This window comes from Diadema antillarum, unplaced genomic scaffold, assembly GCF_040938485.1.
Source record: "Diadema antillarum isolate AM-2024a unplaced genomic scaffold, OU_Dant_1.0 scf00000026, whole genome shotgun sequence".
NCBI classification, from domain to species: domain Eukaryota; kingdom Metazoa; phylum Echinodermata; class Echinoidea; order Diadematoida; family Diadematidae; genus Diadema; species Diadema antillarum.
In genome coordinates this window covers 2,427,717-2,447,598 of record NW_027270915.1, presented here as the reverse complement: position 1 = coordinate 2,447,598, position 19,882 = coordinate 2,427,717, and the positions used below count along the sequence as shown (strand labels likewise).

Sequence of the window (19,882 nt, the reverse complement as noted above, 5' to 3'; positions counted from 1 at the left end):
CAAAAGGATGTGAAAGTCGGGAGAGGTTGACTTTCTAAAAACGATGTGACATTATTCCCTTACTCTTCCGCTTAAATTGCATACATGACACGACTCATAAAAGTACTCGGTTGCGAAGATATTAATGATTTTATGAGATTATGTTTAGTGGTCTCTGAAATCAGCGTTTTGAGAAAACAACCGTCAAAGTGTTCCTTCCGACGCAATCATAATCAAGGGGAGGTAAGACAGTTTTCACCCCTTGACAATAGAAGGGATGCTTCTAGCAACCTCCGCAATGTTCACTCAAGCTTATAGCGCAAGCGGTCTATGCACAACCAATCAGTAACCAGGATGCCACACACTGACTAATAAGATCTCTCCCTTGTTGCTAGGGGTTGAGTCTATCTGAGGGCTAAATCCAAATCTTCGGACAGGTTTCTGCTCCGCTGAAAGTCAGAAAATCATGGCCCAGAAAAATGCTAATTTCCTGCCTTTCCTTTGGTCATTTAGCTTCAAAATTTTGGCAGATGATAAACGAAACAATAGACTACAAAATTATGCCAAAAATAGAAATTCTACGGTTATAACTGATTTTGATGATCTGACTTCAAACTCGATTTTCTTGGCTCAGCAATGAGCGACTTTCGGATTTGTTTGTCGCGGCGGGTCACATTTGCATTCAATTTTCCTGTGACTTTAAAACTTCTCACAGTTTTACCTCTTACATGTTCTACTTTTGACACATTTACCTAGTCTTACCAGCTTGTCCATTTATTTGCTTAATCATGCAGTATCCAAAAACACAAAGAAAGGCTGCTAAGGGTGACTTTGTTAGGTGTGAACAGGTTTAAACCATGAGACTTATTAGAGAAATGTTGTCTCACAACATAGGATTAGAAACCAGGATGTGAAGTGGGGGGGGGGGAGGAAGAACACATAGTAAGCTGTCCCATCATTCACGTTCACTGCCCTTGTCAAAACCGCAAATAGTGGGAACATAGTCGATGTAAATTTGAAAAGCTCTTGTGTTTCTGATGAATGGAGTTTTGCGGAGGAGGCACAAGAGGAGGAGGAGGAGGAGGAGGAGAAGTAAAGTGAGTGAGTCTGGCCACATCGAGGGCTACATGTTAAGTGATAGGCACTTGGGAATAATAGCTGATCCCTACGCTAACATAGCAGACATCGAAGGACAACAACAGAGCGGAGTGCTAGCACACAATCAGAACATCACATCACATCTAAGTTTCCACCTTTGCTTCCTGTGAAACAAGACATTTTGAAGTGTGTGAATGCCTAGTTTAGGTAAGGAAATGTTTCATGGGCTGGGAAGGGGGGGGGGGGGAGGGTGGGTTGAGCAAATTTGTTTACAGTCAAAATTTTACATAGATTTTTCTTTTTTCCTGTACGAGGGGTATAAAATAAAACAAACATACCGAACATCGTGGAAGAGTGCTACGCTCTACCCTACGGCCAGAAATGTGAAAGCCTGGCCACAGCCCCCAAATGGCGACAGTCCAGGATAAAAAGCTTTCTTCATGGTGTGTCCTCGTAATTGCCACTCTCGAGAGAAGATACAACTCAAAGTGAAGAAGGTGGGTAAACAATGTCTCCCCCCACCGTAACTCCGATCCTCTGCACCTATTCCTGAGAGAATCCCACCTACCTTGCACCCCTCAATTAGCTTGTCATTTTCACAATCCCCTCAAACTCTTGAGTGGGAATAACGTTCGAGCACAGACAGGCTGACAGCCTTTAACCCTTCCTTCCCCGACTGGCGCGCACGCTGGAGCCCTTTCTTTGCCAAAATGGCTCAGTCATCTTGAAACTAATTGTCACTGAACAGAGATTACTGTAAAACATGATATATTCGCGGCATGAATTTTTCGCGAATTGGAGCCGAAGGGCTTTTTTGCGGCATGAAATTTTTACAAACTGCCACTGGCATTCAATGCATATAGTGTAGACAAGAACTTTCGCGTGCATTTTAATTTCGCAAATCTTAGCGCTCACGAAATTCGTGAAAGTACAATACACGCGAACATTCCTCATTTCACAGTGCCTATTAATCTTCCTGATCATAGTATTGTGACATCACGTACTGAGCCACATTGCTACACCTTACCTCTTTATGTGCCATGGTATAAACCCCCTGTGTGCCACATTATTCTGAGACACCAACGTTGTCATGCTTTAGGAAAACACTGTTATTCAAATCCATGTAATTTTCATAGACTAGATTTCTGTTTAGCTGTACCTGCAGGGAGCAAAGTTGTAGAGAAAATGCCAAGCTTTGCTTTGATGTAAATTGTAAGACAAATCTATTATTGGTTTTCTTTCAAATGACCAGGAACTACATTATTGTAAAAAGGCATGACTTTTGCACACAAAATAGTGACAGAAACTTAGAATTTACACACAAATTCAGCAGGGAACACCTCTTGCTAGTCAATCACCATATAAAATGCAAGCTATAAGTGAGAGGAACGAAATCGCAAGAAACGCCTTCATTGTACTGTGGCATTTGACAATTTATCGATAGGTTTGGGGGGGGGGGGGAGTTGTACGCTTGAGCAGAATATGTGAAGTTGGCATGCTGTCGACTGAGTCGGGCATGGAAACATGGCACATAAAGAGCTAATTGCTTGCTTACTCTGCAAACTAGGTCAAGCTTAGATAGATTATTCTAGTGATGATAGAAAGGTTTGCAAATTAAGCAGGATGTCTCTGAACACAAAGGGTTAAAACACCTTTAAAAAGAGCTAATGTAATGAAGGCCTTCGGGTCTACTGTCAATGTAACCATCAGCCCTGACAGCCCTCTCTGTATCAAAAGTCAACTTGGTCATGACCCAATACAAAAAACATTTTGATTTCGATCTCCCAGAAGTGATTTAGCCTCGAGGAAGTGAGGCAGTTTACCCCTGAGTTACTGACTTTATAGAAAGTGTCGCTTGCGTGTGCTAAGGGGATGAGGACAGGAAGATTCCCGTGTTGTAATGATCTTCCTCCTCCTGTCACATGACTGCATAAAGTCACATGACTGTAAAGAGTCACATGACAGCTGGAGTCACATGACTTCCAAAGGGTACACAGTCCCCCATTTGCAACAGGCTTTCACCACACAACACAAAATATTTTCTCCATCACCCCCCCCCCCCCCCTAATACTTGTGACCATGCACTACAAAAAACAAAACAAAACAAAACACAAGGGAATCGAAACTGGTCGATATTCCAATACAGCTGGTAGTACATGATCTGTGGTTGACCAGATTTGGGTACCTTTGGAGAGAGCAATGATATTTTTCACTGATTTCATTACCCTGAGCTGCACACATTGTTTAAAGGTATAGTTTATCACTGGGAGCAGAGATTAAAAAAATGTTCGAGTTATCACATTTGATGCAAATGTTTAGGTCAGTTGTATCACAAAGCATCCTACCATATAAAAAATTTGCAATAAAGCCTATAAAAAATATAACAAGATATCACTACTTTTCTCAATAAACCATAACTGTTTATGGTTTAACAATTTTATCATAACTTGTTCATATTTTGTATATTTAACGATACTTTACATTGATATTCTGATTTGAAAACATCTGTACATTGGTTGTTTCCATCTCTGACTCACATTTTAGAACTATTTTGAAGCACTAAAGCTGGAATTTCGTTTTACCTGCAAATGGTAAATAATGCCTTTAACTGGGAGCAAGCTTTTTCCTTTGTCACTCTACCATTCCATCTCATTTGGAAAGGATGGATTTTTCTGATTACTTCGAAATGCTTCTTAAATCTTTATTGGCTCAACACCTCTCTTCTACAAAATATGCAAAGTCTAGTTTTCACTTTATTACAGTATATGCCATACATTTAGTGAGCCTAATATTTCGTGAATCAGTATTTCCTGACAATTTCACAAGTGGTTCAATTCCCGATTGTAGAATACAGTAAGGAATGGAGGAATGTACGTGTACTTGTGCACATCACACTTGTGTCAGGATAAGAGTTGATATTTTCACATGTTCTTAACTGTGCAAACAGCACCCAACTCGCAAACTTCACGAAAATAAAAACCCAGTGAAAAATATGCCATACAGAGTACAGTACATTTTCTAGATTTTTTTCTTTTTCCTGCAAATTTCACTATCACACAGAAATGCTACAACAGTGTTAATGAACTCTTTAACCCATTCTATGCCAATGAGTCGAATGTCTACAAAGTTAAATGATACACACAAACCTATGGACAGGGAATAAATGTAAAAAATACATATTAGGGGGATTCACAAGTACACCAGTTAGCAAGTTACAAGTCTCGATATTTGCATCGCGATCGCAATCTCGCAGTTTTTGCATGTGTGGACACAAAAATCCCACAAGTCAGCATGATCAGCATCGCGATGCTGATCCCAAGAAATCTTGCGCTTATTTCTAAATTAGCGTGCTAATTTGCCCCGCGATGACTGTGTGAACGTTGGACCAAATAATCTTGAGATTTTACATGTATGTCCCATCATTCAAAGCACACATCTCAACAGTGTGTACATCACACCACTGTGACGCGCAAGAACAATAGATTCATCGATTTATCGATCGGCAAGTAAAGGGCCATTTCTGTCCCTGTGAAGCTGGCAAAAATCTCGAAATTTTTATCGTAATCGTTATCCCGCTATTTCTGCCCATGTGCATGCTGGCAAAAAATCTCGAGATATGGATTGCGATCGTTATTCCGCTATTTTGTACGTGTGAATGCGGCTAATGTTTCTCTCAGAGTCTGACAAAAAAGTATGAGTAACATTTGTCTTCTTTTTTTTTTTTTGCTGAAGCATGATGTTTTTTTGTGGATGTTTTTCATCTCTTGGTGTTCTATGTTTCCCATCCATGAGACATGAGAAAATGTGAAATGAAAATTGTGCAAAAAAAAAAATCTTGTAAAGACTTCTTAAAAAACAGTCTGCAGTAATATCAACACATGAAAACAATCACAAATAGACTATCACTCATGAAAATGTCACTTTTCTCTTTATCTCAATGATAAAAAAAAAAATCATTATGGAGTCATACAAAATTGCGAAAGTTCCATAGTCCCCTTGCTCTGAAGGCAGCTGCAAAGGGTGCCACAAACCCAATTTCACGAGGCATTTACCACACTCATTACGCACCAGACATGCTGGCCGCCCATCAGTCATTCTTCCGACACATTTCATCTAACATTCCTCCAGACGGCAGTCATTAGGTCGAACGGAAAGTGGGTTATACTGGCTCTTGCCTTCTTGTTGAGCACATTCCTTGTTTGCCTCAATTCATTTTTAATATCCGATTTGCCGTTTTTAGAATGAACTCTCTTGTGTGGGTATATACTAGAGGGGCCCCAGCCATGGCACTGTGTTTGTCATTCCAAAAAGTATGACCTGTTGCACACCCACCCGTATTCTATGCCTATCATGCTGTGAGATTTGTAGTTTTCACTATATATATATTACTTTGAAAAACACTCCATGTTCTTCACCAAATTGCAGAGTTTCAAAACAGAATGATACAGTAGGAGTCATGAATTGTCCTATACAGTCATGTTTTTGCACACCCTGACACTGATAATTCAGACACCTCTTCAAGATTCTCGTTGTTGATCACCTCAACATCTTATTGCTAAATTCTACATTCTCCTGTCGTATTTGCCATACAAAACTTTTCAAAAATCCTCGCAAAGTTGCCACAGTGTCAGTTTCCTGGCTTTAAATTCACACACATACACACAAAAAGATTAGCATGCAGTATTCTCCAAATATAAGGCAGCCAGCTTCAGTAAATTAAAAAAAAAAAGATTGTTATTCTCAGTACAACAGGGGAACATATTCTCAAGTGACACAGGGTTATTTTTTCTTTTCTGTTTTTTTGCAAGACTCTGAGGTGTATTACCACATGATTTCATACACAATGTTGGGAGACATTATTCTTTAACCACGCAAAATTTTGTGACGTTTGCGAAAGGGATGAATAACCTTTACAACCTTTTAGTGTTTAAGATCATGATTGCAATCTTGCACTCCTTTCTATTTCATTACCCATGGCTGTTCTGTTTCATTCTTTTTCTCTATCTTTTTTCTCATAAATATATTTCCTGCTCATGTTCAATATGTATGAGCATGGTATCAAAATATCCAACATACATAGCACCGTGCAAGAACTCCCCTCCCCTCCAAAAATGCTTCATTTCGTTTTCTAAGTCAAAACCTATTCTAAGAGGACTGTAGGGAATGGAAGTATATAATTGACATGTCTGGTATGATTTTGTGAACAAGTGTGGCATGATTTACTTCTCTTCTATGATTCATAACTGCAACAACTACAAAAAAGCAAGCAAACAAGCAACAAAAGACCCTGCCCAGCCGTGTGTTTTAAAGCAGTAATGCCCACTGATGTAATGCTCAATAACACACTCTACAACAGGGGGTTCTTTTTTTGTTTTCTTGAATTCACAAACTTAAAGTCAAACAAGGAAAAGTAGAAATTACGCGGTGCGTAATATATGTCCCCACCGGAAGTAGCATTTTGTAGCAAAATGTGCAATAGAGGTAAAAAATCAAGGTCAAAGGTCAAAGAAGTCAAAGGTCAAAATTCTGTGTAAAAGTTTTGAAGCCCTCACCTAGTGCCATCACATAAAGCAAACGGAATCGAAATCGGGTTAGAAATGGCGAAGGAGTAGCATTTTATAGCCAATGTACAATACAGGTCAAAAATCAAGGTCAAAGGTCAAAGAAGTCATAGGTCAAAATTCTGTGTAAAGTTTTGAAGCCCTCACCTAGTGCCATCACATAAAGCAAACGGAATCGAAATCGGGTTAGAAATGGCGAAGGAGTAGCATTTTGTAGCCAATGTACAATACAGGTCAAAAATCAAGGTCAAAGGTCAAAGAAGGCAAAGGTCAAAATTCTGTGTAGAAGTTTTGAAGCCCTCATCTAGTGCCATCACATAAAGCAAACGGAATCGAAATCGGGTTAGAAATGGCGAAGGAGTAGCATTTCGTAGCAACATGTACAATATAGGTCAAAAATCAAGGTCAAAGGTCAAAGAAGGCAAAGGTCAAAATTCTGTGTAGAATTTTTGAAGCCCTCACCTAGTGCCATCACATAAAGCAAACGGAATCGAAATCGGGTTAGAAATGGCGAAGGAGTAGCATTTTGTAGCAAAATGTACAATATAGGTCAAAAATCAAGGTCAAAGGTCAAAGAAGGCAAAGGTCAAAATTCTGTGTCGAAGTTTTGAAGCCCTCACCTAGTGCCATCACATAAAGCAAACGGAATCGAAATCGGGTTAGAAATGGCGAAGGAGTAGCATTTTGTAGCAAAATGTACAATATAGGTCAAAAATCAAGGTCAAAGGTCAAAGAAGTCAAAGGTCAAAATTCTGTGTAGAAGTTTTGAAGCCCTCACCTAGTGCCATCATATAAAGCAAACGGAATCGAAATCGGGTTAGAAATGGCGAAGGAGTAGCATTTTGTAGCAAAATGTACAATATAGGTCAAAGGTCAAGGTCAAAGGTCACGACTGAAATGACACACGGACACACACACGTACGGAGCCCGTTTCATAGTCCCCTGCTCGAACTCGTTCGGCGGGGACAATAAGACTCCAATCAAATTCAAGTGCTCTTCTTGTTTATAGATAGCTAGATGTAGCTTGCAAGGGAATCTATTTGTTCTTTCATATCAGATTGCCTGCCATAAGCTTGTTGTGCTCGGCACGTACATAAAGTGTCATGTGATCATGATGAGATGACATCAGCAAAGATAACTCCAGGAAATACCTGCTGATGACTTTACCATATGATCAGCGATCTCCAAAAAAAAAAATAAAGAAAAAATAAAGAAAACAAAGAAAAAAAGAAAACCCCAAACATCTCACTTTGCTGACAATCATTGGTGAATCTATACACCTTGGCCAGATAAATGCCATTTCCTGATACCTTTCTCTTTCTTTCTTCTATTTTCTTTCAACTTTTTCAATCAGAAAAACACTGCATGTAGGGGATCTGTACACCTGAAACATTGTACTAGTGATCTGGCACAGGGACGGGTGTCATTTATCTTCATCAGAGGTGAGTACTCGATGATTGAAAAAAAAACAACAAAGAGAAGACACAATCCCAAAAGGTAATTTACTAACGACAAATGAAAAGTGACTGACAGATGGACGATCCAGTTTGCTGTAGTGACAAAAAAAAAGGGGGTGGCGTAACAGTTTTATTGCTTTTTTCAGTTCAGCTCATTTCATTCAACGTAAAAGACACCAACCCGTTGAGGACAGACTGATTTTGCTACAACACGCATTTCCCATCAATAGACACCTGCCCGAGTACACTAGGGAACTCATCCGCAACGGGTTAGAATACAAAGACATGTGCAACTACAAATATAAAAAAACACATTTCATGTGAATGGGGATCACAAAAAAGAACTAGAAGTCTTATGATGCCTTAACCCCGGAAGCACAAAAATATCACATTAAGAAGGAAACAAAACACAAATGCAATAAATTAATCATTTTAAATTTGTTTGGGGGGAAGCAGAGTTATAGGGAAGATTGAGCTCTGTGCCAGTACACATTTGTTAGTTATTTTCATTCTTTTTTTAATGTTTTACCATGATTCACACCAGAATCTTGATTTCATTAATTCAGAGAAATGTCTGTCTTTTCTTTTCAAAAGTTATCAGAACAAACAACAGAGGATGGCATTGTTTCTTTATAATCCTCTGTAAATGTTCTCCGGAAGTTGTTCCAGAACTAATAGATCTCAAGCTATTCTTTATGGCAAAGCCAAGGGAATCATTCTGGATCACCACGTAAACTGTACAGCAGGAATGAATAACAACAACAAAGCAATCTAGGAGAAAACAGGTCATAAAAAAAAAGAAGAAGAAAAAAACTGAAGTCTTGGACCAATATTTCTCAAATGTTTGCAGAACATCTTCCCGGAGGAAAAACCAAAATCAGTCCACAATGACACAACAAAAGTGCATAAAAACAAATCTGGTAGATAAATGATAGATTTACAAGGAAATGTGGAACTTTTTAGAAGCATATAAATCCAACAAATTCAATGCGAAACCTTTCACAGCAGTACACCACCAAACAGAACAGGAAGAGTGTAGAATTTTTTTTTTACGGGAAGAATAAAGACCTAAATATGTCAGGGAAATGGATTGCCCATTACTAGGGCAAAACACTAGAGAATGATATGAGGACACAGAATCCACTGGAACTCACCATGCACAGGTGTCTGTTAACCCCCAAGTACTTCCCATTGCCACAGCCTGTGATAAAGTAAACAGACAAACAAAAAAATAGAATCGGAGTCACCGATGGAAGGGTTAAGACAAAAAGTCTTGGTGACATCGATCACTTCATGTCTTTAATATGAAATTGAAAGCATCTCGGAGAGCCATGCAACATTGAGGGCAACTTATATATAACACACCTAAGGGGGGAAATATGATGAATTTGCGTGGCTCTAAGACAGTGCAAATCAATAGTCATCAAATTACAGGATATTCGAGAAATTGTTGGAGAGTAAGCGGGTCACATTGATCCCGACATCTCTCTGGATTGGATGTCCAAAAAATGGGACTCTCGATGGTGTCAGCAGTACAATGAAATGTATCTCAACTATGCCTTGGCAAGTAGTTCACATGGAAAAAACGTGGATACAGTGCAGTGAGAGTGGAGGGATAGAGGGAGACACACACACACACACACACACACACACACACACACACACACACACACACACACACACAATAACAACATACTATGTATGTGACATAGTGGAAATATTTATTAACTCTTTCAGTCTCATCCGCAGCATGTCCATGTAGAATGTCAACAGTATTCGAAGATAATGGTCCTCAGAGAGTGAACGAGGACAGGTATGTCAAACCTTGACATGCAATCATGGGAATTATCATCTGTATAGGACGTTTTAGTGGAGCATTAAAAACGCGTATTGTTGTCCGCTCAAAATTTTACCGTTCAATATTAGAGCATATTGAACGAAACGCATAGGCCAACGTATTAATTCCCCATAGACTACCGTTGTTTCTGGCCGTTCAAGATCACACCATATCCTCTCTCGTGTGTTGTGCAAGCGCTCGCTGAGTGCGCAAACGCTTGCAATAGTGCGCGTCATTTTGTTACAATTCACAAGCGCGCAAACATCTTGCTAGTTGCTTGTATGCTTCATACGCAGTTTTAGGGGCTTCCCCTTTTCAGGGCTGAGATGTGACTGCCAAGTCACCTTCAAAGACGAGTAGAAACCCAGTATGCTTGTGCAGTTTATGCCTTCTCTACTTGATTGTAGATGATAATAATCATATTGGATGTCATTAATTCATGGAATACCAGGGAATATTGCACTCGTTAGGGTCACTATTGTACTCATCTTCGATTCGTGCAATATTGGCCCTAATTCGTGCAATATTCCCTGGTATCCCATTCATAGCCATCCACTATAATATAAATGTCATATGTGTAGAAAGTGTGTACACACACATACACATACACAAACAGACACACAAACACAAACACACACATACACATGAATACAGACTGACAAACAGGGTGATCTTGGTTCTATGACATTTGCTCCTGCAACAATTGCTCCCGTGAAATATCTGCACAATAAACCAAACATAAAGCCTACCCACAAACATAACCCTACTCCTAATCCTAATTCTCACATCAAACTACATGTAAACCTACATGTAAAACCCAATCACAACCCTAACCCTCACCCAAGTCCTTGGAGAAAATAAGACTGGAGCAATTGGCGCAGGAGTAAATGTTGTGTCACTGATATAAACAGAACAATGTACAGACAAGTAGGTATGCCAAGAGAACATGAGACAGAGAGACTCAAGGATGGAATGAAAAATGTATGGAAAAAGAGAGGCCAACTAGAAATAAAACAAAACAAAACAAAACAAGGAACAAAAAATGAAATAACTGCAAGCATACAATGGGAAAGCAGTGAGGAGGAGAAATTGACCTTCACTGGAATAGACACAGCAGTGTGTGCTGATACATATGGTCTGCAAAGATAGGAATATGGAATATAGGCACAACAGAGGATTAAAAATATATACATATATACAAGAGAAAGAGATAATTGAAGAGATAGACAATATCATTAGTGAGAAGAGGAGTGAGAGACAGACAGAGAATGAGAGAGTGTGTGCGGAATGAGCAAATATAAACATATATTTATATATTTACATATCGTCAGCTAAGAACCAGAAGGGCACTATTGTGTTCCAAAATTTGAGCATAAATGAAAACAAAACAATCAACTTTCATGAAATAAAAACTGTATTCAATCAAAAGTGGGTAGATTTATGAGTATTGTTCCAAATATGGGATGAAATTAGCATCCTTGAGGTTTTAATTTTTAAATTTTACTGAAAATTAAAATGATTAAAAAATTGACACCATAATGTAGAAGAGATTGAGCTCTACAATATGATACCAATAACTCAATTACCCCCCCCCCCCCCCCCCAAAAAAAAAAAAAAAAATTGCAATAAAGCCCTTCTGGTTCTCAGCCAATGATGTATATATCTTGATAGAGAGATATAGAGAGATATATGTACAGAGAGAGATAGATGTACAGAGAGATATAGAGAGATATATTTACAGAGAGAGATAGATGTACAGAGAGATATAGAGAGACAGATGTACAGAGAGAGATAGATATACAGAGAGATATAGAGAGATAGATGTACAGAGAGAGATAGATGTAGTGAGAGATATAGAGAGATATATGTACAGAGAGAGAGAGAGATGTACAGAGAGATATAGACAGATAGATGTACAGAGAGAGATAGAGAGATAGATGGAGGGAGAGATAGTGAGAGAGATGCAGACAAAGAGATAAAAACAGAAAGAGAGACAGACAGAGATAGATGGAGAGAGAGAGGGAGAAACAAAGAGAGAGGGAGAGAAAGACAGAAAGACTGAGAGTGATACGGGCAAATACAGGAAAGGGAGGAGAGAGTCATATGAGGCATAGAAATGAAAGTGCAAGATAATCAAGGTCAAGAGTAGATTGAAGCAAAGAGAGAAAGAGATAAAAGAACAATGCTGTGTACATGGAAATATCCTCTCCTCTGGCTATCACTGTATCCATTTTTCACAAGTTCACGTAGCCCTTTCACTTTTCTCTTTCTCTCTCGTCTTCTCACAATTCAATTGACACCATTGTTCAATGTCAATCAACCACGGTCAGTGGACAACACACGACCTCAACATTTGCCGTCTGTTTGGACACGCATTTAATATCTATTATTCTCTGAGAAAGAAGAAGGAGGAGCATGAAAACAGCACAGAGTGGATTCACCTCCTTCTGACTCTTATAACCAGTGATGCGGGAAATCTCGTTGCTATGGTAATGGATGCATTGGTAGAGGAGCGGCATCATACAGCATGTACAAAGGAATGACAAAATCTTGTCAATATCATTGTCAAAGTTGCATCTTTCATGATTTACTTTCTTTTCTTTCTTTCTTTCTTTTTACCTCATGAGGTTTATCTGACTTATATGCCTTGCAAAAAATATTGAGAAAGCTGTGTGATTACATACACCTGTATATACCAGTACACGAAATTGGTTGTTCAAATACAGAGCAAATCAAGGATTGATTATTGGGCAATCCCTTTCTCAGATCAGCTGAAATAGCTGTCATGATTGTGTGAATCGTTAATAGACCAATTTTGCTGAAATCAGGCTTACATGACATTAACACATGTCTAATTTATATGATCTACAAAACAACCACGTGAATTAGATTATATGTCCACACAAGTCAACAAAAACAATTTTGCTGCCATTGACAACTGCGAACCACTTGTGAGGTGAATAATTGATTAACATTTTCATCCACAAAGCCCCCCCCAAAAAAAACAAAAACAAAAACAAAAACAAAAACAGATAGACCTTTGTATGAGTAGATCTGATTGAGGTTTGATTCAACATCATGTCAACTGGGATTGCAGAAAATGTTTTTTTCCTTCCTCTTTCTCTCCCAAAGATCGTTGACTCACCAACATCTAGGACAATAGAGCCCGGCTGAAGCCGGTCCAGGAACTCAACCACCTTGGGCCAGGGCTTGTAGCGGGTGCCACTGAAGTGTTCGGCGATGCTGTCGTACACCGTGTGCACCTGGTCCGCTTCAAGCCTGGCCGCATCCTCCTCCGTCTTCGGATGGAGGACCTGAAGAGGGGGAAAGAAAAATAAAAACGATATTCATCCAAAGACTTCTTCTTTTAAATTAATGAATTCTTGAATCGAGCTGTTTTGACTGAAAGCAAACTGATAATTGTTCTACATTAATGTAAATAGGCACCCATTATTTAGTGTTTCAGTAAAAGTCGTGATAAAAACAAACATGGGCATACATATTCGGTCACTAGGTCTCTGCATTCAAATGCCTTTGACATATTTCAAACACAGTAATCCTTGCCAATATTGAGACATACATGTACACCAGAGTCAATTACAATGTATGGTGAAATTTTCATGCAGTGAAAAAAAAAAGGTTTTCTGGAGATCTGTTATTTGGGTTCAAACATTACTTATTTAAGGGAAAAATAGAATGCAATAAAATAATCACCTTTGGTGCACTGATTGCAGGTTTTGTTGGATCCCTCTGGCTATCACATTGTCTTGGGTAATCTAGGATTAATACAAAAATAGAAAAGAGCATAGAAAGAACACACATTCTCACAGACATCTTTTTAAAACATGAAACATTCTACTGTTATGCAACATTATTAGATTTGCATTTATTTGTTGAATTGAAAAAATATCAGTAGTCCCCACTGAACTTGAAAATCTTTCTGTCCTTTGAAGCAGCAAAGTGGGAAACTACTTGCATCTTACTTTATCTAGAGCTGATATAGATATAGATAGATATAGAGTGGTCATTCTTGCATCTGCATGACAAACTGTCCTTCACTGATGTGAATTAAGACTGAATTTTCAGTATTTGATTGTAGTTAGCCTAGTGGCCATGATAAAAATCATGTGCATGTGCATACAAACTCAGGTTGGACTCAAACTAATGACCTCTTGATTGCTGGCCAAGCCATCATATCTACTATTAAAGCACTTCAAGGGTCAAAATAAACTGTGAGTCACTCTCTGTGAAATTCCAAAAATAGCCCTGTTCTATGAAATCACCAAATGATATGAAATAAATCAAGTTGAGACTGCTACAAGCAAGTTAGAATAAGTCGAATGAAAGAAAATCAATTCAAATCAAGGCTTGTTGGTTGTACTCACTGCACTTGCACGGTTTGCCCCTCACGGCTCGGAATGTGAAAGAGGTGCGCTGCCCTCTATGTTGCAGAGTCAGCTTGCCTGGAGACGATGGATCTGGCACGACATCAGTTTTCTTTGGGGTGATCCTAAACGGGTTACCATGGAGGTAGCAAATCTTTGAATAAACATTGCAAATTTTTTTTTTTTTTTAAGGGAGGTCTGAAAATAAACAGATATCAAGTGCTTGAAAGCTGTTTTTACACAATGTTTACAACAAAATACAATGTAACACCTTTCTTACACATATAAAAAATCTGAAATATTGCTAACATCGCCACAAAATTTCAAAAAAATTGCCTGGAGACGATGGATTTGGCACGACATCAGTTTTCTTTGGGGTGATCCTAAACAGGTTACCATGGAGGTAGCAAATCTTTGAATAAACATTGCAAAATGCTTTTTTTTTTTTAAAGGAAGGTCTGAAAATAAACACATATCAAGTGCTTGAAAGCTTTTGTTACACAATGTTTACAACAAAATACAATGTAAAACCTTTCCTACACATATAAAAAATCTGAAATATTGCTAGCATCGCCACAAAATTTCAACAAAATTGATGGTTTGTCAGAAAGTTGCTCATATTTCCATATGACGATGACATCAGTTGTTACCACTGTACATGGAAATGCAAACAAAGTGATGAGATGAAAGGGGAATGTAGTAAAAATTTGTGTGAACGTACATGGGAGATTTGTAAGGCAAAGACATTATAAGTCTCATCTAATTTGCATACATGTTCAACTTTACAAGGTGTAAATAAGTGCTTGCCACATTGCCCCGGGCAAGTGAAAATCGAAGTCGGGCAAGTGTTCTGGAAAAGTGCTTGCCCGAATTGGGCCAGGTTAAAGTTTCTAAGCCAGCCCTTTTTCACTTTTCCCCTTTTCCTCACCTCAAACCCATGACGTCAACCATAGAAGCCCAAAGATAAGGACTGTTTAGTGATACAATGCACTTTAATTTCATTTCAGCAATTTTCCAAAACTTACATTATTTAAGAAGCCCAAATGTAATGCAAAACTAATACTCAGTCGAACCAAGTTTGTTACTCCAGTATGTTTAAGCGTGTGAATTAATGTGTGCTGTTCATTCAAATGATTGTGTTTTATCAAGTCCTTGACTTACAAGTGATTTTCTATATTTTTTCTTACAAATATTTTTGGACTTTCTTTTTGGCTGCATGTAGAATTCAAGTGTGGGCCAGTGTTCTGCAACAATATGAAAATCTGCTAGCCCAACTGGGCAAGTGGTAAAAAAACAAGTAAATTTATGTAGCACTCTGCTTTTACAAATTCATGAAATTCTTCCGTCGAGATGTTTTCATTGCAACTGATTGACAAATTGCCCTACATCGACGTATAATTAGCACTGAATTGATCAGTGTTTTAGTAGTAGCCATGATAAAAAATCATGGGCGTACATACTCGAGCAGGATTCGAACCTATGACCTCCTGATCTCTGGACAGGCGTCATCTCCATTAGACCACGGAGCTTTCGCCCGACAGCAAGTGTTGGTTCTAATCCTTATAGCATGCAGCGTGTACTGCTTTGTTATTCAAATTCATGAAATTCTTCCGTCGAGATGTTTTCATTGCAACTGATTGACAAATTGCCCAACATCGACGTATATAAGCACTGAATTGATGACAAAAAAAAAAAAATGTACGTCCATGAGTGCCACAATATTCTGCAACTGCAATGCACCAGCACATTCTGGAAAACAATCATTTTTTTTAAAGCCACGTAACATTTTATACAGGCTTTTTATGCTGTAAACGCAATGAGGAAAAGTGGTAGGGAACATTGTAAACTTTGCTCTGATGTAGCTTTTGTAGATTTTATGACAAAGCTATGACTATTTTTTTTTTGCAAATGGACAGTCTTCAGAACTATTCTGTTTGTGCATGGTTGTGTATTTGAGCAAGATACGTGAAGGTAACACGCTGTCGACTGAGTCCAGTGTGTGAACATGGCATGCAAAGAGTTAAGTGTAAGTAATGATGTTTCAGTTCCACATTAAGAATACAATTGATACATTACAGCTAATAGGAATGAAGAAAGTTGCAAAATTGCTTTTCATTGAAAATTAGCTTCAGGACATCCGCACCGAGTGGGTGTGGCGCCTGCGAGCTGATGTACCAATCAGTCAGGATCAAAACAAGATTTGCATCACCCTCAGGTTAGAGAATTTGCTCAAACATGAAACCTTTGTGATGCATGGCACACTAATAACAATGAAGACTTAAAGACATTTTGAAACACTGTGGTGGCTTTCACATTGAAAAAAAAAATTTGTTGAGATTTACTGCCAAAGTTGTATAATGACATTTTAATGGATATGATATTAAAGGGATTGTATAGTTTTGGTTGATACGGTACCTAACTTCAGGTTTCTATTTGCAATTTTAACATTTTTTGGTGAGATAATACGAAACCTCTAATGAAATATGAAAGAGCATGTATAGGAATCCAACGTTTATTTGATGAAAATTGATTTTGAAATGGCTGAGATATCTAAAACAGAGCAATCCTAATAAAGGGTGGGACCCATTGCTTTGTTCTACTTTGTGTTTGTATGTCTAAGCCATTCCAAAAATGATTTTCATCAAATAAACTATAAATTCCTCTTAGAATGGTAGGCTCTGTACTATGCCATAAGTGTTTTCTTGGTATCTCACAAAAAATTAAAAGCCCAATCCTCATCTCCACCAATACTGTACCATAAAGAAGAACATCATGCTGATACCATCAAAAAAAAAAGAAAAAGAATGCACAAATATGCATTACATGTTACAAAAAAATTAAAGAAGACCTCCGGATGATTTTCAGATTTTTTCATTTGAACAACTATAAATTAGTTATACTGAGGACAGAGTTTCAGAATTTGTGATAATTGGGATGAAGAATACGAATGCATGAGGTAGGGCTCGAGGAAGCAGAACAAAAGAAGAAGGCATGCATAGATTATACACAGGTGAACTCGCAAGCAAGCAGTATTGTAATGGAATTACACTGCTACATTTCTCAAATATGTGAACCTCCTATGTCATCATCCTTGTTCTGTGTAATTTGCTGAAGGTTTTTCAAAGTATTGTTTCTCTGCTTAAGAACCACAATAAATTAAATAATTCTATACATGGAGTTGTCGAGTTATGTACTACATGATGTGAAATTATGAAAATCGTCTGGAATGTCCCTTTAATTCTAACCATAAAATCCAAAGGAAAAGAAAAATAGCACATCGATGGTTAATTCTGTCAGTTACAGACCATCACTTTATTTTGAAGGGCTGAGCATTCAAATTTGGACTTCAATATTCCTCCCAGATTCATTAATACACAATATCAGTAATATTGGTGACATGGTAGGACTATGCAGCTCAGAGATTTTAACCTGGAAACCTTGTCAAACAAGCCTTTGGTACTCCTGTAGAAACAGTTCTATGCCCCCATCAAATATTGGAGGGGAGAGGTAAAGAAAAAAACATATGTACAATTCCATTTTCATTGCCTTCATTACAGTGCATCATATTGGGTCAAGATCAGGATTGGGACCCGCGACCCAAATTTTGACATTTTTACAGCATGAACCCAAATAGCGCATCAGTTTGCAAGACTTGGGCCGCGATCCAAATTGCAACAATTCATGTGTTTGTTTGTTTTTTTCTCTCTTCAAAGTTGTACAATCTGAACGGTGGCTGCAAAAAAGATCGTTCGGAATTTTATATTCCACAATATACCACGCCTGTTGCTATGTCCAAGTTCAGCAGATTTGGTGTTCTGTGGTACATTTTGAAGGACAAAGAGATATTCCAGGGGGTGAAAAGAACTCCCATGAGGAGAAGGACAGTTGCCCCAAGTTTCAAAACCTTTTACAGGGAGAATGATGAAACAAAAAGACACGACCCCTGATCGCGATGCAAATTTTGAAATTTTCTGCAGTGAGAGCATACCTTATGTGGGGTTTTTTTTCATAGTTTCAATTCTGATCATGGATGCCTAGTAATAGAATATGATGCACGTCACAAGGACATAACACCCTACAGGTACAATTACAATCAAATCCAAAGGGACCAGAAAAAGGTCTTCTGACTTGACATGAATTTCGACTTTAATAAACGTAAGAAAAAACACATTTTTATATTCGCCGGGGTAGAATTTTTTCTTTGACTTAGTGAATATTTGTTTTGTGTGAGGCCGACTCAGGCAACGTTGACTGTAGGCCCTATGTGAGAAATAAGCCTTAGATCTGCAAAATATCTAATTTTAGGCAGGTTTATATAATTATTGTCAATGCAGAGGTGACTAGATATTTACTGAAATGAAGACCTTTTTGGCTCAAATGATAGAGCAGCAACTTCAGGTACCTTGTCAATTAATTTCTCAATTGTAAAACAAAAGAAATACACAAAAAGTGGACTACAAATAGTTATGAACAGTTGATATTGGACTTTGCTTTGTTAAGTAAACAGCACAATTTCATGTAGTTTCCCTCAAAATATATTCTTCATGAATCAATTTTAGCAAAGCGGTAAAACTGTCAAACAAACAAGTGTACACCAACAAACCATTACCACACCATGTCTGACAGAATAGAGAGGGAATTACTATGGTGTTGGTGAGAGGCAAGTACCTGCTGGTATATGGGCCTACGCACCTACATCATCATCATCATCATCAGATCCTCAGACCTGAGGCAACATCATCATCATCATCATCACCACCATTATCATCACCATCACCATCATCATCATCATCGTTATCATCGTCATCATCATAGTAATTATCGTCATCATCGTCATCACCATCATCACCATCATCATCAGTGTCATCGCTTCCGTGATTCACAATACTGTCACAGATGCTCATGACACTCACCCGTGGGTCCACATGTACCGCGCTTCACCCGTCATGACCAGTAGGCTGCGCCTGGGGAGCACCACCGGAATGTGACATCCGTCGGGGTGGCCAAAATCCATGACAACCTGCCATCGCAGCAGACATGAGAGATGGGGTTACCTACATCCATGTGCGCCACTGACGGCAGAACACATGCGTCGGTCTAAGGAGATGTCACTCTCACATTTGATGGAACACAAATACTCAATGATGTACAGTCTGCTTTGTTAACCCATTGAGGAAGAGTCCCGAGTATACTTGGGCAAGGGTCTATGGGAAATGTGTGTTGTAGCAAAATGAGCCAGTCCTCAATGGTTTAATGTTTATACACGTAAGCCTAACGAGGCATTCACTCTGCAAGACCAATCATTTCGCACTCCTCAACTTCGAGCTTTCCTCACTTAAGGATACAGTAAATTTCACACTACGATGCATGGCTGTAGACAGTTGTATTGTACCTCTGCTATGTATGAAGAAGATCCATTCATTGGTTTTCTGAAATTGCGATCACAGGATGTTGGATGCACAGGCAGATTAACCCAAAATAGTGTTGTTGTTTTTTGTTTTTTTCGGGGGGGGGGGGGGGGTGGTGTTTGGTGTTCTAAATCAACTTCTTCTCAAGAGAACACCT

General features: G+C 38.6%; 1 protein-coding gene across 1 annotated transcript in view; it reads right to left on the bottom strand.

The window, feature by feature from the left end:
* The window catches only part of LOC139734625 (tRNA (carboxymethyluridine(34)-5-O)-methyltransferase ALKBH8-like), a 57,505-nt gene that overhangs the window by 26,013 nt on the left and 11,610 nt on the right, over nucleotides 1-19,882 (bottom strand). The window contains exons 6-10 of the mRNA XM_071645413.1: nucleotides 19,231-19,337; nucleotides 14,318-14,442; nucleotides 13,647-13,708; nucleotides 13,078-13,246; nucleotides 9,250-9,296 (exon numbers count right to left, since the gene is read on the bottom strand). Of these exons, the coding sequence (XP_071501514.1) occupies nucleotides 9,250-9,296; nucleotides 13,078-13,246; nucleotides 13,647-13,708; nucleotides 14,318-14,442; nucleotides 19,231-19,337 (510 nt within the window). The remainder of the gene's footprint in view (nucleotides 1-9,249; nucleotides 9,297-13,077; nucleotides 13,247-13,646; nucleotides 13,709-14,317; nucleotides 14,443-19,230; nucleotides 19,338-19,882) is intronic.